Below are 21,948 nucleotides of genomic sequence, written 5' to 3'. Positions count from 1 at the left end.
TACTCACACAAACACACACACATATACATACATGTACACACATACACACATGTACACATATACACACATGTACACATGTACACACACATACATACAAATACACACATACATTAACACACATATACTCACACACATACACACAAACACAAACATACACACACATATACACACATGCGCGCGCACACACACACACACACACACCCTGTTAAATCCCACAAGTGTTGAATGATGCCTCACAGTTGACAGTGGACCGAGATAGGTGTGCCTGCCTCTCTGGACTAGCCACAGGTTTACTGTAACACTCTAACATCAATACCATCAGAGCTTAACTTGATGCACCCAAATGGTGGATAAGGCAGAGAAATCTTCCTATAAACCTACCTGTCAGCTTCCTCTTTAACCAGCAATGATGCTGTTTCCTATGGTCCCAGGACCTTGGCAGCAGCCTCTTACCAAACTCAAGAGGACCCTGGATGTGATGAGTTGGGACAAGCGCAACTAGGATATTCAAAAAGCTATCACCCCAACACCCCAATACCAGTAGCCATGAGACAAAACATGTCCTGAGGGCAGGCTCCATCCCCGATTTCTGCAGATTCCATGTAGATCTGTGTAGCCAATCACTATGCCAGTGGCAGTTAACACACATTGACCCGCCTTTGGGGTTCCGTGGACTGCTGTGGCCTTAACTCTAGAGTCATTGGCCTCTTAGCTAAAATCCTTTTTTGGAAACTAATGAATTAGTTCCCCATATATCGGCTCACCTTCCGTGGAAGTCAATTACCTGGGCCCCTGGCGGAATCTTGTTTGCCACACAGGAATTCCTGTTTACTGTACAGATCAGATAGAAAGCTTAATGGCATGAAACTCTTGCCTTTATTCAAAGAGGCTGAGAACAGGGAAGGACAAACGTGAGGCACACAGTTGGGGGAATCCTCTATAAGGAGTATAAGTTAAGTTGTCCAAGGTGGAAAAACAGCAGGAAGGTCTCAACTCCTCCTGCCCATGGGGGGGACGTCTTCAGAAATGTCATCTCTATGGTGAGTGGCTCGGAGAGAGGACAATGAATGTCACAGATGAACCTCTTCCTGGGAACTGATTATAAGGCTCGCCTGTATCCGGATGCGCTCATGAACACCGCACGCATGTGCGCGCACAGAGCTTCTAGGAGTAGAACCTGCTGTTACTCACTCTCTTCTCTCTCAGCCTGAAATGAAGGAGATTGTGTCCCATCAGTGGGTAGCTGCCACCCTACTTAGCAGGTCACTTGTGGCTGAGTGGAGGAGGCTCTGGGCTCCTAGCACACCCCCGAGAGTTGGGGAATGCCCACCATGTAAACAAGGCAATGGTGGCTCTTCTAATGCTCCAGTGAGAACACAACCTGGCGTGCAATGTCCTTTGAAGGTTAGTTCAGTTGACGCCTGGCCGGGAACTTGGGGCACCACTGGTTGCCTCTCCCACCCACCTCATGTCTGGGGCAGAAGCAGAAGCTTCCCCTGGGGAGAATTCATCTCGGATGTGAACCACGTAGCCTACAGCTGACCACTCAGTGAGGACAAGTTTGTGGTCAGTGTAGCTTAATAGTAGAGCGTTGCCTCAGCACGCATGAGGCTCCAGGTTTGACCACCAGCATAGCCATTGCAGACAATTGGTGTTCACCATTTTTTCCCATCATTAGACCGAAATGTCCGTGGAGCAAACAGTTCTACGTGAGGGAAGCAGCAGGTGCTTGAGGTGTCAGCCCCAGGCACTGAGGTCACTCCTAGAAGCTCCAGAACTTTGGGGGCACTGGAGGGGTTTGGGGGTTATGATTACACCTACCTCCGGTTACACTTCTCCTGGTACAGCCGCAGCTGATTCTCGTTAACATTGAACTCCTTCACCAGGGCATCCCGGTTGGCTCCTCGCAGGTTCTGGTGTGTGTCATACAGGAAGAGCTGGTTGTTGAGCTCTTCCTGCCGCCTCCGCAGCTGGCGACAGGAGGAATAGAGTTCTTCTTCACTCTCCTGGGGGGCGGGGGTGGGGGAGAACAACCTTGTGAGTGACATCTTCCAAGCCTGTAGGGGAGACACATCTTGGGTCTCCAGTGAATGCCTGTAGAATGGCCAGTCAGAGGTTCTGCACTGGGGGCTAGCTCTTGGAGGCCAGGGCCAAATTAAGCAAAGGTGACTTTTGCGAGACAGTTGAACTTCCTTCCAAAGTTAGAGTGTCTCCTGTTGACCTCAGCCTCTGCTTTACCAACATTACCTATGGCAAAAGCTAGCAGCTGCTACAACCCTTGGTCTTCCAAATGTCGCTCTACTGTGAAACCCTGAAACCCAAGAGCACTGTGTGCTTTCCTGAGTTGAATCTGCTCGTCCCTAGGTCAGATCAACTTCTGCCTTTTACCTACGTCCATGGATGTCTGTGCAGACATATGTTCATGGGGGGCAGGGGAAGGGTGGCACAAGGTGAGGATGGGTGGTGAGAGCAGACAATGTAATTCAAGGACTTAAAAGGCAGAGCAGAGCTGGGGAAGATGCTTGGTCCAAGAGCTTGGGTTGTAAACATGAAGATGGTTCCCAGCACCCAGGTAAAAACCCTAAACAGAGCAATGCAAAGGTACTGTCAGCTCTAGGGAGGCAAACAGGTGGATCCCTAGGGCTCACTGGCCCGACAACCTACCCTAATTAGTAAGCTCTATGTCAGTGAGAGGCACTATGTCAAAAACCAAGGCAGGAGCTAGAGAGAAGACCCAGGCATTAAGAGTTCTTGCTGATGGGGCTGGAGAGATGGCTCAGTGGTTAAGCTCACTGCTCTTCCAAAGGTCCTGAATTCAAATCCCAGCAACTACATGGTGGCTTACAACCATCTGTAATGAGATCTGAAGCCCTCTTCTGGTGTGTCTGAACAGCTACAGTGTACTTATATATAATAAATAAATAAATCTTTTTTAAAAAAAAAAAGAGTTCTTGGCGATCTCACAGGGATCAGACTTCAGTTCCAAACACCCACATCGGGCAATTCACAGCCACCTGTAACTCCACTCTAGGGGAGCCAACAGGGTCCTCTAGCACCTGCTCTCACTCGCACATAGACAGATACATAATTTCTGTTGTCTTACGTTACACTTCGGAAGAGAGCTACAAGTGTGGGGTGGGTGAGGAGCAGGTGTTTCTGATACAATGTATGACTTTTATAAAGCTGGAGTCTCTCCTGTCCACCCCCAGCCACTCGATGTTCGCTGACTTCTCACAGATGTACACAGCATCTTTTCCAGAGATGCTCTCTCTTGGCCCATCCGTACCCACTCCTCCATAGCAGTGTTACTATTTGACTGGACTGCCCTGTTTCTCAACCTGTGAGTTGTGACCCCTTTAAGGGTCAAACAACCGTTTCACAGAGGTCACCTAAGACCATGGGAAAACAAATATTACGATTCATAACAGTAGCAAAATTACAGTTGTGAAGTAGCAACAAAAATAATTTTACAGTTGGGGGTTACCACACCAGGAAGAACTGTATTAAAGGATCACAGCATCAGGAAGGTTGAGGACCCTGCTGTAGTGTTTTGCTAAGGTCAGCTCTTTCTACCCTAGCCCATCCACAGTTACTTCCGCCAGCCATCCACATGAACAGGAACCCACTTATCACAGGCTGCTTTCTCTTTTTTGACCCCTCAAGAATCGCTGCTATTCTAAATGGCTTCTAGAAAAGCAAATCCTTTCCAGAAATTCCTCCATGGGAAGAATAACCATGGCAGCCACAGCTTTAGGAAACGCATTTCCTAAATAATAAGCCTCAGAAGTCAAAATTACCCCTTGATATGTGGGCAGCAAAAAGCATCTTGCGTCTGCAGGCACGAAAACATGAATCTCGCCATCCATCTCCACTAGGCCCCTGGGTGACCAGCGCACCATCAGTCCACAGCAATGCTTGGAATGGGGAATTTTTTCTTCTGTGGTCTCGATGGCAGGGCTTAAATGCTTCAGTAAATCATGTCATAAATGGATATGCTGTCACCCAGGCTTCGGAGTGCAGAGTGGATTTGAGATAATCCTCGGGGCCCCAGGATTTTCAGAACGGTAAACTAGCTCTTCACAGACAGCCACCAGCTACACTCGCCCCTAATCAAGGCGGGGCTGTCTTTTGAAGCTTAGCATTGATGTCTCTCTGTAGCTACAGAATCCACCATTGCTTCCAACAGGAGAGGACTGCATCTGCTCTAAGACTGTACTCCACCTGTGGTCACATGACCAGTGACTCAGCTGGCCCTCCTGCATCAGCACCCTCTGTGGATTCCTTCCTTAAAAGCTCTGAGCCTCCCCTGCAGACTGCCTTTTTTTTTGTTTTTTTTCCTCTGTAGTTTTCTTGAGGAACTGCAGAGAGTCAGGACTTGCGAATGCTGTGGCTGACTTGATCCCCTAACCAGACCACTGTTGCTTTCTCCATATTGAAACAAGATGTCTCATCATCTGTGCTTATAAGAGTAGCTCCCCTCATCCCCCAAGAGCCTTTCCCTAGTGTTCACAGCTTAACTGGATTACAAGGCCTGACTTCTGCCCCATCTCTGATCTCGATACCCCTTCCTGGGCTGAACCTATCCTAGCTTTGATCGAATGTGACAGATGTGTGACTCTTCCTGTTCCTGGGACATTTTATTAACTGGCACTCTTTGTCTCAGGGAATAAGGAAGCTAGAGGAGGAACGGTGACGAATACTGACCAATCCACAGAGCAGTCAGAACACATACATTTACCAACTCAGTGTTTCACATGGGTGCAGCCTACAGTACCCCCAAACCAGTTACAACAGCAAGATCAGACGACACAGATTTCCACGGTGGCTATAATAATCTACCACATGCTGAAAATCTGAAACAGATTCCAGATGGGGCAGGGCCACACCAAGCTATCAGGGGCTGCTAAGGAAAGCCTACATGAAAGGCTCCATGCAGGGTTGCCCCAAGCCTCAGTTTTCAAAAATCAACATGTACAAAGTATGGGAAAGTAAGGTTTGCCTGCATAGGTATGACATATATCTTATTAACTATTTTCCAAGTAATTTGGGCTTCCTCTTTAGAATATTTTTCTTTCAGGATTTATTTTTATCATATGTGTATAAGTATTTCATGTATGCATGTCTGGTGCCTGTGGAAGTCATAAGAGGCTCACGGATCCCTCAAAACTAGAGCTTCATGTAGTTACGAGCCGTCCCATGAGTGCTGGGGACCAAACCCCGGTCCTCTGCAAGAGCAGCCAGTGGTCTTAGCTTTTGAGGCATCTCTCCAGCCCTTGGAGTTCTTACTCTCAAATACCAACCATTCTCAACATCTGTCCAACTTTATGGTATCACAGGCAGATAATGACTCAGGGAGACAGATCACTGTGTTTAAAGGTACAGGAAGGTTCACTCTGACCCAGGACACAAGTTTATAAAGTTCCCCAAACAAAGACATAGAGAGGTTTTTATCCATTTGCAAAATGCAAAGGTTTATTTCTGAAGCCAAGGTACCGTGGACTTATTTTTGTGTGGACTGGCTCACCCAGACTAGGAAAATGTATTCTCGTAGTTTTACGTTTATTGACTTAGGGGTAGGAGATGTGCCACAGTGCGAGCATGGAGGTCAGAGAACAGTTTGGCAGAGTCAGTTCCCTCCTTCTAAACCCAGTGGGGTCCTGGGCATTGAACTCAGGTAGCCAGGCTTCAAAACCCAGCATCTTTACCCACAGAGTGGCTCGGTGGACTCAAAGAATTGCCTGTGTCCTGAATCTGAATTAGCTTTCACTTCACGATCTTTCCACTGTCCTGTCCTTTGGAAACTGAGCATTCTCGGTCGGTGTATACCATTCCTGGATGCTTTAAAGTATTTTGTATTTCTCAGAGTCTCAATGTGTGGTTCAGGCAATCCTGCCTTGGCTTGTGAATAGCTGGGACTCCAGGTGTGCCCCACCATGCCTGGCTGTCTTTACCCCCCTTTACTTTTATGTGACTGCTTTTCCCAGGACTCTTCCTTCCGTTTCCAGGGGTCTAACTCCTGCCCTTCGTAATTTGTTCTTAGACTTTTTTGAAAACCCTAGACTGTTGGATTCCTCTCCAGTCAGAGTCCAGCCCAGTTGCCCAGACAGACGGAAATGCTTGTCCGTGTCATTGTGCTTACTGCACCCTCTAACTCCTGCCTGATCTGTTCCTCTGTTTACCCTCATGGTTAAGGTTCTGGTGGTGACTTCCTCCCTGCCGCCCTCATATGAGGCATGCGTTTCAAGAGTTCTGTGATTTCAACAATCCCCATGAAAATGGCATTTCCCTTTTGCATGAAGAATGAAGTCTCCCTCTGCAGGGCACTTTCAACCCAGTCCTTGTCAGAGGTGAAAACCTTTACCTGGTGGGTGTGTGTGTGTGTGTGTGTGTGTGTGTGTGTGTGTGTGTGTGTTGATTATTTTTAGTTTCAGATTGCAGGATTTTTCATTATAGCGTATTTGTTTTGTGCATCCTTCCTTGATGCCATCATAAAATCTTAACCAGTGTCCTTGCCTCCGTACGATGCTATTATACCATGAAACCCCTCATTTCTCCACCTCCGCACTTCACCATCTAGAAGTCTCGTTTATATATGGGGGCTACTCAGGGGTTTGCTTTGGGTAATTCTTGTAAACTCAGAAATGCATTTGTGCCAAAGGTCAACATCGGGAATCTTCCTCCGTGGCTCTCAACTGTCAGATTTATGCTTGAGACAGGATCTCACCATGTAGCCCTGTCTGACTAGGACCTCGCTACACCTCTCTGTGCTGAGATTAAATGTGTGCACTGCTGTGCTTGGCCACCTTACTTTTGCGATGATGTTTCTCACAGACTCCGGAGCTTAACCAGTCTACCCAGCCAATGAGCTCCAAGGATCTCCCACTTTTCCCAGAGGGCATTGGGGTTACACAGATGTGTGCCATATATCCTGGCTTTTACGTGGGGACTGAGACCCAAACTCAGCCAACTTTACCAAGGGAGCCATCTCCCTAGCCCCATGAATGCATCTGCACAGTAGCACCTCCCTGGCCCCAAGAGGGCATCCGTAACGTCCTGCTATCCTGGCAGGTGGGTGACTGGACACTGCATTCCCTCCCCTTGCCAGTCTGCAGCTGGCACGTCCCTGTCCTCGAGTTTCCAGGGCTAATGAGGTCATGTCCAATGCTAGACTTTACCTTATAAACATTCAAGCGTCTTTGGGTGTATCGGCCATTTTCTATTCATCCCACCAAATCAGATGAACAAGCCTGTAGAGACTATCCCTCTGCTAACCATCTGAAAACTGGCCCAGCCCATCGCTTCCTCCACAAGTTCCCTCTCTAATGGTGGTTTTCTAGATTCTGAAGTACTTTGGCACTCTGCCTTAAACATGGGCACCTTTCTTTAAATTGGAATTTTCTTGGTTTTGTTTCGAGTCAGGATTTCTTTGTGTAGCCCTGCCTGTCCTGAAACTAGCCCTGTAGACCAGGCTGGCCTTGAACTCACAGAGATTTTCATTACGTAAGTGATCAGAGTCTGGTATTTTTGTTTCCAAATCCTGATCCTCTTGTAGGGCTCCACGAGGTAGCTCCCCACGGTGCCCACTGTAGCTGCACAGTGGGTCTTTCTTCCTCTGTATGTGATAGGGTTATTTTTTCATTACAGCTTGGGGCTTTGTCTGTTTGGTATCTGTATCCTGTCAGTAGATCTGGGGAGGCAAGCACAGGAGAATCTCTCTCTGAAGCCGCCATGGCCAAACTCTAGCTGGTAAAGCACCAGGAGGGTTTGAATTGATGTCTCCAGGTCCTGACTCCCCCCCTTCAAGCCCCCAGTAAGAGAAAAGTCATTCTCAGTCTCAAAAACTTGCAGACCAGCTCAGTGCTTGGTCTTCTGGGACTCCGGATTTATATGTATTCCCTTTCCCTACCTCATGGGTGGCTCTCAGTGTTTTTATTCCCGTCATTTTATGACTTTCAAAGCCACCAATGCATCATAGCTTTTCTCCAAAGAAGGAAGGCTTCTTTCTGTTGGGCTGTGCCTTTAGCTAGAAAGTCAACAAGCTCTGCTTCCTGTGGAGCTCACTCCCTCTTGCTCCTTTCTCCAACCAGCCCAGAGAAAAGCTTATTCCAGCCCAAACCAGGGAAGCTGTTTGTTTTTCTAAATATCCTGCCAGGTACCGCCAGCTTACTCCCTGATGATGGTCAGGGTGTGTGGAAGCTTCCCCACTCTGTTCTGTTCCCCCAAAGCAGGTTATCTGGGCAGAGACCCCTTCTAAATGTCAAGGCTGACCTAAAACCCAGACTTGACTTTCAGAAAACATTTCCCCTAAAGCAAATGTTCTCAACCTTCCTAATACCCCCACCCTTTAATACAGTTCCTCATGTTGTGAGGATGCCCAACCATAAAATTATTTCCGTTGCTACTTCATAACTGTAATTTTGCTACTGTTATGAATCATAATGTAAATATCTGATATGTAGGATATCTGATATTCACGCCTGGGAAAGGGTCATTTGTGATGCACAGGTTGAGAACACTGGCCCCCCTTTTTAACACAGCACCTTCTTATTCTTTGTTCTATAATTCACTGGTAAATATCTAGCCCATGGTGGATATTTTTAATAAAAAAAAATTATGTGAAGGCCTCTACTATTTACAAAGTCAACAAAGGAAGAAAAAAAAACCTGCCACCAATGAAAGCACCGTTGGCTGAAGAGGGGCTGAGTGACTCGGGGACCTACAGCTAACGAGACAAGAGCATGGAGGGCTTTGAAAATCATACTCCAGAGAAGAGCTTCTTCAAGCCATCTGCAGAGGGGGAGAGGGCACACGTGGGAATTCAACTTCACAAATATCGAGTGCGGGGGGGGGGGGGGAGGGAAAAGGGCAAGGCAGAGGAGACAACAAGCTACGAGCAGGCTGGCGTGGGGATTTTTTTTTCTTTTACCTCCCTCCTTTTTTACCCTGCTCCCCAAATTAAATATAGCAAGTAATATCACAGTGCTAAAATACTCCTTAAAAACATATATTCGGCAAACACGGTAAGGAACCGAGGGTCCATAAAGTAAGTGTGGCATGCTAAATGGCCACCTCGGAAGAGATTTGAATTATTTATTGACAGACTTCCGCCGCTTTAAGCTTTATTTCCAACAAATACTTCATGAGGAAACTCCATCAGGGCTCCCGATGGATCGATCCCTTGTTCAGAAAAAGTCTTGCTGCCTCCTGCATCCAGAGGTTATGGTGACAAACACAACACGGTTGGACCCTCTAGACATCAGGGGAAGCCTAGCTTACTGCCCATCTCAGCCTCAGAGAGAGGCCTTCATCTCAGCATGGACGGAAATGCCAACTGGCAGCTGGAGGTGGTTCAGAACCAGGTGACAGATGTACAATTAAATACAGGCTCAGGAGCCAGCCACTGACATGAAATTTGCACATACTCAGAGGCTTCCTCTTAAAAGAGCAGGCCTGTAAGAGGAGACTCTCCATTCAGAACCTCCCTCCCCATCCCTTGTCTCCCTCAACAGTGAGGTCCCCAACAGACCGGGCATCCCTCATCAAGGAAGGCAGGCCTAGCAAAGCACAATTTTCTTTAAAAATATTCACTTCTTCTGTCGTCCATGATTCCTAATGATTTATTTATGACAGTTTCAGGGTGTTTACAACAGCTTTGCAAAGTGCTGTCCGACTGCCTTCCTCAGCCACGTTTGTTGCCTGCAGATGGACTTTACGATGGGCACCAAGGGGCAGCAAAACTCCTCCTCCCCCAGGCAACAGAGGGAGAAGCATGCTCGCATGTGCTGCAGTGGGCTGAGAGGCAGGGAGCCTGACTCAGCAAAGCCTCTTCTAGCTTCCTTGTCTTCAAGGTTTAAGTCTGCAGCTCTACAACCCTGCTAAATTATCCTGTCCCATTCATTCCGTATCTGGGAATGGAGCCTGAGCAAGTAATTCAGACATAAGTGAAGGGAAACAGGCCGAAGGGCCTGAGGGGTAAATGGGTCCCATCTAGGTATTGGAGGAATACCGAGCTTATGCCCAATCTACTTAATGGCAGAATCTAATATAGAAAGGTGCTTCAAATCTCATTTTAGAGCAGTGGTTCTCCAAGAAGGATATGGCCACCCGAGGGATGTGCGACAGTGGCTAGAGAGTCTGTGCTGTTGTATGAGGTGGGAGCTGCCGCCATCTAGTGGACAGAAGTGTAGATGCTACGGAACATCTACAGAGACTATCCTGGTGCCAAATGTGTGGTCAGGTGTGGGTGTGAAATTAACAACACACACACAAACAGGAAGTGAAAGAAGCAAATGAACTCAATACTGATTTCTCTTTTCCCTCTGTGTTCTGTACTGACGGGTGTGTGTGTGTGTGTGTGTGTGTGTGTGTGTGTGTGTGTGTGTGTGCGCGCGCGCGCGCGCGTGCATGTGTGACATACATGCATGCACATTTGTATATTGTTGCGTATGCACGTGTTTGTGTGGAAGGCAGGGGACAGTGTTGGATGTCCCCCTCAGTCACGGTCCACTTTATGTTTGAGACAGCGTCTCTGTCTCTCACAGACCTAGATTTCACTGATTGGCTGCCTAGCAAGCAGGCACCAGGAGGTCCTCTGCTCTGCACCTCCTGCCCAGCCATTATAGATCAGCACTGCTGTACCTGGCTTTTATGTGGGTGTCAAGGACCAGAACTCAGGTCCTCCTACCTGTGGGCACGTTACCAGCCGATCTGTCTCCCCAGGCCTGTGGGGGTTTTGGTAAGCCATCACACCATAAGGAATCTCATCCTAATAGATTTATCAAGCATCTCGGTCTTGTTTATGACATACTGACTTGTGCATAATTCATTCTGAAGAGGAGCGCTTTAAGACCCATGAGGGCTTAAACATTTGGCTTGCTCAGCCACAGTACAGGAAGTAACTTACAAAAATGTTCCTGCCCAGGCCTGGAACATGGAATTGGCTAGAGGGGGGGCTTCATTTAAGGTTCAAGTGAAAAATATCTTTTATTTTAATATTTAAAATTATTTTCAAGATGGGGAACAATTATCTATTATCTATCCCCGTCAGATAGATCTCCTCATTCTGAGGCTATCTTAAATTAGAGAGTGGTGGTACCTTTGGTCGACTGAGTCATTAGCTAACGACAGTCTATCACTCTTTGCCTCCTGCCTTGGGTCCCTTTTTTTTTTTTCCTTTTCTTTTCTTTCGGAGCTGGGGACCGAACCCAGGGCCTTGCGCTTGCTAGGCAAGCGCTCTACCACTGAGCTAAATCCCCAACCCCGGGTCCCTTATTTTTATGTCTTCTTTCACCCCAATGTTTTGTGAATGCTTGAGAAACCGTCATACTAGGAAGCCAAGTATTCTCTCCTAGGAGTCAAGTTCAGGATAGATTCATTCATTCATTCATTCATTCATTCATTCAAGCCTTGACTGAAACTCAATAAATAGACCAGACTCTCAGAGATGTGCCTGCCTCTGCCTCCTGACTGCTGGGGTTAAAGGTGTGTGCCACCATGCCTGGCTATAAATTCAGCAGTTTTTACTTCCTGAACTACCACAATGGCCGTTCAAGGCACCCCCCGTCCTACCCCATTTGAAAGCTCTCATGGACCAACACTTTCCTACCTGAAAACACAACGTGGTCCAATAGCAAATCGTCAACAGATGACAGCACACTGGGGCCCACAGCCATGGTTGGCTTAGGTTTCCCAAAGGGAAATCTGGGTAGCTATAGAATTCCCTGACTCTCCAAGGTTTTGGTAGAAGAAAGAAGGGTCATGGAAAAAATGAATTATCTGCATGCCAGGCATTGCAAAAAGAGCACTTGCTCAATCGTGTTCATTACAGCTTCATAATAGAGAGAAATTGAAAACAGCCTAAATGGTGAATGGATAAAGAAAATGTAGTACATTTACACAATGCAGTATTACTCAGCCATTTAAAAAATGAAATGGTGGAATTGCACGAGTAAATGGATGGAGCTAGAAAAAAAATGATCTTGAGTGAGGTCTAGACTCGGACAAATATGGAATGTATTATATGTGGTGTTAGCTATTAAGTCTTCGATAAGTTGTAATATCTAAAACCACAGAGGTTACATAGAGAGTAAGGGAGTAGGGGCGGGGAGAGATGGATCTCCCTAGGAAGGGGAAATAAACAGTTACAGATGTGGGGGGCAGGGTAGGAGCAGAAGGAACAAGTGGAGAGGGGAAGGGAAGGAGGTGACAGAGAGAATCTGGGGGATGGGGGCTGCACACTAAGGGCCATGGAAGGCGTTGTATAGCTAACTGCAGTAGAAGCTTCCTAAAATATATACATGTATGAAGCCGATCTGAATGGAATTGCCAAACGCTGCAGAAGATGGAGGCCCATCTGGGCATCTCTCATCACCACTTCCAGTGCCAAGCATGGGTTATATCTAATTGAGGAGTTGGCCAAAGATACCCCATGGGAGCCTGCCACCAACTGGGCTATTCATTGCTCTCCACAAACTGATGGTAAGGCTCCAGTGTGGAAAGCTATACCTACACAATTCATTGAACTCGAACAAGTGGAGCCGGTGCCTACCTAGAGCCTTTACTCCTATGGACTAGTGTTCATGATACTTGAAGGCACTCGGCAGGCGGCCAAAGGAGAAGGGTGAACACCAACCCCACTACAAAGTCTTCCGTCTGTAATGATGACCAACCTGCAAGATGCTGTATGCAGTAGCGGTACAAAAGCTTACGGGAGCAACCAGCCAATAACTGACTTAAGGCTAACTCCATGTCCCCAGCACTGCTTGGGTGGCCAAACATTAGACACCGGATAGGCCAGGGACCTTGGGGAAAACCGAATACTACTGCAGGGAAGTAGCCACGAGCCTCTTAATGACATTCTGCTGTATTTATAGGTCAGATTTTGCTCGGACATCATCAAAGAAGCTTCATGTTGAGTTTCTGTCTTTTACTGTCTATTGTGATGCTAAGTGCAGGCCCCCAAGACCTGGAGTCTACACACAGCACCCTGGAACCCTGCCCCCCAAGTTAATTCTGATTGGTACATAAAGATGCCGACAGCCAATAGCTGGGCAGAAAAGACAAGTGGGGTTGAGGTTTCAAGGGCTTGGGGAGAGGGGACCCTGAAGAAGAAGAAAAAGAAGGAGGAGAAGGAGGAGGAGGAGAAGGAGGAGGAGGAGGAGGAAGAGGAAGAGGAGGAAGAAGAGGAAGAGGAGGAAGGGGAAGGGGAGGAAGGGGAAGGGGAGGAAGAGGAAGAGGAAGAAGGGGAAGGGGAGGAAGAGGAGGAGGAGGAGGAGGAAGAGGAGGAGGAAGAGGAAGAGGAGGAAGAAGAGGAGGAGGAAGGGGAGGAAGAGGAAGGGGAGGAAGAGGAAGGGGAGGAAGAGGAAGAGGAGGAAGGGGAAGGGGAGGAAGAGGAGGAGGAGGAGGAGCAGGAATAAGTCACCATGGAAGACCAAGAACATGCAAGAGGGAGAAGGGAAGCCACCACGGACTAAAGGCCAAGAGGACCTGGCTCTGAGGGGCTGCCCCATTGGGTTAAGAGCAGCCCAGATGGGACATAGTAAATAGTAATAAGTCGGGGTTATCGATGGGAGAGTAGATTCTAACAGCATGGAGGGCAGGCAGCTGCCCCGCTAGTGTGCTATTTAGGGTTTACTGTAAATACAAAGGCTATGTGTGTCTTTCATCCGGGGACATAAATGGTCTAAAGTGGGGAAGAAACCCCACACCAGGATTCTTGTATGTTTTATTACACTTCCTCCTGCAGCCGATAACAAATAACAGAACGAACGGCCACTGGACAGTGTGCAGAGGGTAAGAGACTTTGGAACCCTCGGTCCTAAACGGGATGTCTTCAGGGACCAGGGAAGACCGTGGAAGAGGAAGTGGAAAGATTATAAGACCCGGTTAGGGTGGTGGACACCGAGGAAACAAGGCCTTCTGAACACAACAGGACCAACCAACACATGAACTCACAGAGACCGTGGCAGCGTGCACAGGGTCCGCACGGGTCTGCACCGAGTAAAGTCCCAGCTCTGATAGAAGTGGACCCAGCAGCTCTCTCCAATGATAATCACTCAGAAATGAAAACTTACCTCTCTCCATGGAATCTCACTGGGGATTCAAGTCACTCTTAAGGGTAAGCCCCATGTGCTGCAGTAGGTGGCCAACACAAGAGAAATCAGTGGCGTCCTTGAAGGGACTTTGTCTCATATGGCTTTGACAGGGCAAATTTGTTTAACCTTATGGGTCCTTTCTGTGTGTGTATGTGTATTATATATATGTATATGTGTGTGTGTATATATATATATATATGTATGTGTATGTGTCTATATGTATGTGTCTGTATTATATATATGTAATATGTATATATGTGTATATATGCATGTATATATGTACGTATATATATGTGTGGTTTGGTTTGTTTTTGTTTTATTTTTTATTTTATTTTTGTTATTCTTTAGATGCCTGCTTGCATTCTAATGAATGATGGAGCGGGTGTGGATTCTGATGGGAGGGAAGATAAAGGGAAATCTCAAAGGAGTTGAGGGAGGGGACCCATGATCAGAATATATTATATAAAAATGTCTAATTTCAATAAAAGAAAAATGAAACAAAAAAATCTTACTACATGGGTTACCAACTACAAGAGCCTAGGGTAAATTCGTCAGGCTCTTTGGTGTCATTCAATGAAGCCAAGATCTTCCCGCCACATTTACATGTTACAATTTGAATAGAAAACGACCCCACACAGAAATGTGTTTGTTTTAATGTGGTCCTCAGCTGGTGGTGGTGAAACTGTGGAAGAGAGAGTCACTGATGGTGGGCATTGAAGTTTTTAGCCTAGTCCCATTTCCTGTACAGTCTCTGCTTCCTGATTCCTCAGCAAGAAGCTATCCAAACTCTCCCCACCACAGAGCCACCATGCTCCCCTCACCACAGTGGACTGTATCGCATCAAACTGTGAGCCAAACAAACCCTCCTCCCTGACGGTGCTCCTTGTCAAGTCTTGGTCACAGTGAGAAAGTGACCGCAATGCACAACTAAGCTGCTTAGTCAACAGAGAAACAAGAACTCTTCAAGACACCAAGAAACAAGGACTAGAAAGTGGTTCCTCTAGTACAGAGACAGTCACACACACCCCCATGGGAATCAGCCTTCAGCCTTCCCAGATCAAACACAGATCCTTTGAAGCTATGACCCAAGGTCAACAGATGGGTAACACATCCAGAAAGATGAGCTTGTCTGGAAAAGCATCATCTGCCCAGGCTGTTGGCAACAAGTAACCACAAGGACCTTCTTCCCAGGATCTCTCTCCCTACAGACTGTACAGTCCACTCCAGAATCCTATAGTGATCATCAAGAAAGGATGCTGAGGAGGAAAAAATCCCAGACCTTTCAATGGTCCTGGGAGAGTTTCAGCTCATTAATCCAGAACATTCCCATTATATTCCTACCCCAGCCAACTTGTCAGTGCCCGCCACTCACCAGGACCGGCCGCATCTCACAGAAAACCAGGAGGGACGCCAGCTCGATGTCTTCACTGTACCCGTTCTTCAGAGGGACTGATCTAAATCCTGGAGCAGAGACAGAAGGAGAAGAGCCAATGACAGGCCATCAACATCAACTCTGGGCTTTCTTGTGATATCCCGGAGATGGCATGCCCATTCCGAGGGTAGAGAAGTCAGAGTGCCATGCTGAGGCCCAGATGCCCAAGTTCCCGTCCTAAAGTCATAGAGAGGGATTAGCATTCTTGACAAACCCATCCACATTGTAAAGTTCAAAAATGGCCAGCTCAGAAGAAATCAAAACTGGGTTGACCAGATGGCTCATCAGATAAAGATGACCACTGCCATACCTGATACCCTGGAACCCATAGGAGAGGAAAGAAACAACTCCCACACATGTACACTTATGCACAATTAATAAATGCAGTTTTAGAAAGAAGTAAGAGTCTTCAGACTACCCCTCATTGACATCAGAGTGATCAATAACTACTGTGGTTCAGTTCCTTAAGTACTCATAAAGTCAAAAGAGTCAGAACAGTAATGAGTCTTCCACCCCTGCCTCCTCTTGGGCCTTCACAAAGCACAGGGCTAGGGTGTAGCCTTCATCTTTAGTGATTTTCTATCTGACTATCCCTTGGCAATCTGGGGCTGTATTGATCACTCTCCCTGGAATCCATTCCCTATTTGCAATCGGGATCCACGTCCAGCAGACCTTGAAAACATGTCCTTTTTTTAAGGATTGATGATGGGGCCGATCTGTACCCCCAGCCTCATGAAACAGCACTGGCATCAAACCATCTCGACAGTCGATTTGCTGCCTTGCATAAAGGAATCCACAGGAAACAGGATACCTGTTCCCTAGCCTACAGCACACCCCTGTGACGGGTTTTTCCACTCTAAGATGTTTGTGTTTCTTTTACAAAGCACAGACTCCCTAGCCAATGATATACACATGCAGGTAAACAAACGTACAAGGGTGGATACAATGTGACACTGAGAAGAGAGCAAGAAAGGCTAATGCACAAGGACTGGCTGCAAGGTAATGGACACAAGTTACAAAAGACAATATAAAGCTAATGGTTTTTCTAGTTCTAATTACGTCCACAGAGAAGTGCATAAAAACACTCAATAGTGAGAGTGTAAAATCCGATGAGAAGCCCCAGCTTCCTCATGGCTGCTCTAACTGTATAAAAGCTTATTGATATAGAGAGACTTAAGTGGTCTGCTTCATTTCAGTGTGTCATGTTTATTTGAATTTTTACAATACGGTTTATTTTTTTAAAAAATAAAAAGCACAGATCCGATGCACGGTCCCTTGGAGTTTACCTATAACCTTCCATCTCAGTCATCCCTTCTAATGGCCCCTTAGTCCCGAGAGCTCTTCTTTTACTTGTTATCTGCTGAGCCTCCAGGATAAGTGATGCATAGATTAGAGATGCCCCATTTCCTTACACCGTCCTCCATCCTGTTTGGCCCATTTCTCGTAGGGAATAACGACACTATTATCACCTTTATAAATTAATATTTGTTGGTGTGTGTGTGTGCAGAGGTGAGGACAGCATATAGAAGCCAATTCTCTCCTTCCACCGTGTGAGGACTGAACCCAGGTTGTCCAGCTTGGCTGCAAGCACCTTTCCTTGCTGAGCCACCTCCCCAGTCCCAGCTTCTCGACTTTCAACAATAACCATTGACTCTCTCCGAGGCTACTGCTGCTGTTCAGGATAAGGAAAGGGGCACTCAACCTTCAGCCTTCTTCCTTCCTTCCTTCCTCCCTATTTTGGATATCTTTAAATATGTTATTGCTTCTATACCAATGTATAGAACATTTGCATCCTCTTGACTTTTTTTTAGAGTGAGCAAGAAAAGTTTTATTGAGCGATAAATTAACAACCCCCTGTGGTGGGGCATCTTGGAAACAAGTTACCCTGTTTTGCTGCCATTATTCTCCCACAAAGAAGGGTTTTGGGTATATTTTTCTGACATTTTAGAATTCAATTCTTTTTTTCAAAATTAAAGGACCATGGGGAGGAACAATTACATACCATGGCCTCCATTCTATTGTGAGTCCTTTACTGTATATCTTTATTTTTATCGATTTATTTGGAGTGGGGACATGTGCATGCCGCCATGTGGATGTGGAGGTCAGAGGACAATTTTAGGAGTTATTTCTCTCCTTCCACCATGTTTGTCCCAGTGGTTGAACTCAGGTCATCGGATTTGGTGGCCAGCACTACTGAGCCACCTTCCTAGCCCCCTTTACCACAATTTATCTCATCTTCTCTGTAAATCTAAGCAAGATGAACACACCAATATGTCAATACACATCTCACTAACCAGGACTCTATTAGTTTGGTCTTTGATTAAAAAAAAAATTCCATTTGCAGGAAACGTTCAAATATTGTTTCACTGTTGATTTGTCTTTTGGTGGTGGTGTATCAAGACAGGGTTTCTCTGTATATCAGCCCCGGCTATCCTGGCACTCACTATGTAAACCAGGCTGGCCTCAAACTCAGTTTCCCAAGTGCTGGGATTAAAGGCATACACCACCCTTGCCCAGCTCAAACATATTGTTAAATTTCTCAATTCCTTGTCTTCTTTACTGAACTTCCTTGTGAATGTCTTAGTTACCTGGCTCTGTTCTCCTGTGCGCATGTAACACAGAATCCCCAACTGTGCATTTTAAAGGGCTCCGTCCTTTGAGTTTATAGATGAGTGATAGTTGGGATGGGTATAAAACTCTCAGGCCACATTCCCTCCCCTCCAGCATCACCCTTGCCTTGTAGCATTTGGGGGACATTCTGAGTTCATTAAATACTGCTGTACTGCAATGGTCTGACCTATTTCCACCTAATGGATGATGAGAATTTTAGGAAGTACTTGGTTTGTTGGCTGCTCTAGCTTCTGCTGGGTTGATAATCACAGACTGCTGTCTAGCACAATACTAGTCCAGGCTAATATAGTTTGTGACTCCCATTAAGGTGCAAGTGCAGACTCTGTAGCTCTAGCACCTTGTGAACCCTGTTAAGACACAGATTCTGTGCATCTCATGGGCTGACCTGAGGACAGTTTAACATTAATGGACTGGTAGAATAAAAGACCTCAAGGTATTCAGGAGTGGTCCAGGACAATGCCAGGTAGCAGTGGATTCCAGATATAGGGCAGGACTGACTGATGGTGTGTGCCTCTTGGAAAGAATGGGTTCTGCCCATGGTCCCTCACACTTCTTACCGCCCAACTCTGGGAAGCCACTCGTGGACTAGAGCCAAGCTATTTCTCAGTTTCACCAACCACGAAAATTGTATTATTTTTAGTTTTGTTTGTTTCACATGGAGAAGGGAAGTGAAGGAAGGTCTGCACTGGGGGCTTTAAATGCCCACTTGAAATAAGAGGCCCCTCAAGGACAGTCTACAGAGAAGGAAAAACAAGGGGCAAGTGGCAGCCTGTGACCTTGGATGAGTGAATTCACATCTCCAGGGCCCAACGTGCTCAGATTTTAAAAGTAAAAATTATTGAGAGAGAGAGAGAGAGAGAGAGAGAGAGAGAGAGAGAGCGCGAGCTCACAGGATTACTGTAAGGATTAAAGAAAAGGAAATTAAGGTAGCTGAGTACAGTAAGTTCCTCTCCCTCCTGAGCCGGGCCCAGCCTGTTTGAAAGCTTAAGTGCAGCCATCTTAACAATGGGCAAAGTTTATTTTCGAGTTTCCACGGCCGTGGAAGCCATCTGCACAAAAGGACTATTCATTTTATTTCCTGCCTCTCATGAATATAGATACGCCAGGAGCCTGCAAGGAGAGGGAGAACAGCCGTGCTGTGATTATCTCCTAGTTAGAACGGGGTGGAGGCTCCCATTATTAACCCACCTCCATGTTTCCTTGTTGGGTTTTTTTCTTTTCAAGCTAATTCATTTTAGGAGAATTGTTTTCCCTAAGGAAGGAAAGTCAGTGTGCCGTGAGCTCTTGACTGCATCCTGAGGTCACCTCCCCCATCTTCCAAAGGATGATAGGGTCAGGGGAGGACCAAGATGGTCCAGGAACGGGCTGGCCCTGGTTCCTTAATGACATGAGGTCATTAAGACCAGAACTGCAAAGATTCACTTTTCTTGATGGGAGGGAGGCAACATCATTTCTGAACCCTGATTGCTGGGCTAGTCTGAAAAAGCACATAGTAAGTCAGAGTCCAACAGCTCGGGTGCTGGCTTTAAAGTCTCCTGCTGTATGTTACCCATCAAGGAGGGTTTGTTATTGTCTAACATACTCAAATGTTATTTCTAAATTGCTAACTAGAAATCTGAGGCTTTAAACATTTACCCACACTCCTACTCTGGAGTTTGGGGGCCAGCCTCCTTTGCTCAGTACTGCCTCGGTTCTCTCTGGGTGCCGGCCATAACACAGGCTGATTCCGGGGCGCCACCCTGGGCTGAATTGGAACATACCACGGTGGACCCAGAAACCAGCATTTTCAAACAGGAGCCCCTAAGGCATCTGCTGGTTGGAAATGCATCTAGCAGGGAGTGAGAGAAATGGCTACAGAAGCTGAGAGACTCCATATGACAGAAGGGGTGGCGTGATCCAAGTGTTCAAAAGACCCAGTTCAGCGCTTCCAAACATCAAAAGACGGTAATTTGATATAAATGACGAAAAATGATAGTAATTTCTTTCTCTTGAAAAATGACTGCTCTGGGAAACAGGGGAATAGTGACCTCCTGGGGAATCTAGAAGGATCTACGGTGTGTCTGCCTCATGAATCAGCAATGCCGTAGAAAAGAAAGGAAGAAATCCACCACATTGCTGGTCTGCATGTTAGGTTAAATGTGAAATCAGGAAGGTCCTGAGAGAAACTATCCCACAGGAGGATGGCCTTTGTGATGGTTTGCATATGCTTAGATCAGGGAGTGGCACTATTAGGAGGTATGGCCCTGTTGGAGTAGGCGTGTCACTGTGGGTGTGGGCTTTAATACCCTCATATACTAGCTGCCTGGAAGCCAGTATTTTGCTAACAGCCTTCAGATGAAGATGTAGAACTCTCAGCTCCTCCAGCGCCATGCCTGCCAGCCAGCCAGCCAGCCAGCTAGGGTGCTGCCATGCTCCCACCTTGATGATAATGGACTAAACCTCTGAACCTGTAAGCCAGCCCCAATTAAATATCCTTGTAAGAGTTGCCTTGGTCATGGTATCTGTTCACAGCAGTAAAACCCTAAGAGAAACCCTTCAGAGAAACCCCAGGTCTCACAAGACACTGTCTTAGCTGCCCTGGAAAAATTCAATCGAGTGGGTTTTGTTGTTTCATGGTTTTTATTGTTCGAGAATTTCACATCTCTCAGGGGCTGAATCCCTGAAGAAGATGGGACACTCTCTCTCCCAGCAGCCATTGGTTGCTAACAGCTCCTCATCGTGGAGTGGGACTTCATGAGCCCTCCCGGAATCTGGGTTGTGATTTGGGCTGGCTTGTTCTCGTACTGGTCTGGTAGACTGTGTGTACCTCTGTAGTTCTGGTAACCTTTCTGTTCCCTCTGCCTCAGTGCTCCCTGAGCTTTTTGGGAGGGAGGTAATATAATGTCCGATCTAGATCTAAGTCCCTCATAGCCTCCTTCTCTCTGTATTTATTACAGCCTCCTGGGAAGAGAAGCTTCTGTGATTGGGACCTGAGAGATGCCCACATTTATGGGTTCATATGTGACCTGCTTAGGAGAATTGGACCCTGTGGATGCTCAGGGCCTTATGACACAGGCCAAGGACATGCATGGCTTGTATTAGAACATATTCCTCCAATCGGCTGATGAAGACAAATGCCCAAGGCATCTCAAAAGGAAAGCAAACAGCACTAGGTTGAGGTTAGACTAACACTAATGGTTTCCTCAAAGATGCCCAAGTTGAAGGGACTCAGCCTTTCCCCACTTTCCCCACCCCTGGGCTATAAATAAGGCTTTGTTGTGCCTAAACCAGGAAAGATGTTGGCGTGTTCCTTTCACAGCCAGCAGCACGGACCAAAGAACTTGGCTCCCCCAAACTAAACACCTCTGCTCATGTTCCTTACCTGATTTGATGCCTTTAATGGGGTATGTGGCATGAGCCAGGAAGTTGGGGTCACTGAACATGTCTTCTTCGTAGACCACAAAGCGTAGGAACGCAAGGTTTGGGTCATAAATTTCAAATGTCACCTTCTCCTGAGTTGGAGCCCAGACAGGGCTGAGACCGTTGTCATCTGGAAAGAGACCAAAACTTGTTACTGATGCTTGTGCCCTACCTTCTCAGGGAAAGCCAGCCTCTGCTTGAACCCCTCCACAAACTCACAAATGAATTGGCATCTACACCCAGGCCAAAGAATCCCTGAAGGGTTAGCTTTCGTTATTTCTTTCACAGGGAGCAATTCTGCTACAGGCCAGCCTTCCATGAACAAAGCGACATGAGCCCTCACCTGTCTCATCTCCTGGGATAGAGTGGAAGTCAGAGGGAAAGGACCAAAAA

At 46.7% G+C, this 21,948-nt stretch overlaps 1 protein-coding gene across 2 annotated transcripts in view; it reads right to left on the bottom strand.

Annotated features, from left to right (window-relative positions):
* Positions 1-841: 841 nt before the first annotated feature.
* Plcg2 (phospholipase C, gamma 2) overlaps positions 842-21,948 on the bottom strand; it is a 136,489-nt gene continuing 115,382 nt past the window's right edge. The window contains 4 exon segments of one of the 2 annotated variants that reach the window (NM_017168.1): positions 842-1,207; positions 1,822-2,006; positions 15,466-15,554; positions 21,518-21,685. In NM_017168.1, coding sequence (NP_058864.1) covers positions 1,165-1,207; positions 1,822-2,006; positions 15,466-15,554; positions 21,518-21,685 — 485 coding nt within the window. In that variant the 3' untranslated portion in view covers positions 842-1,164. 2 annotated transcript variants of the gene reach the window in all.

Source organism: Rattus norvegicus, chromosome 19 (genome assembly GCF_036323735.1).
Source record: "Rattus norvegicus strain BN/NHsdMcwi chromosome 19, GRCr8, whole genome shotgun sequence".
Taxonomy (NCBI): Eukaryota; Metazoa; Chordata; class Mammalia; order Rodentia; family Muridae; genus Rattus; species Rattus norvegicus.
Note: the sequence above shows the minus strand (reverse complement) of the source record. Positions and strands in the feature narration are given on the sequence as shown.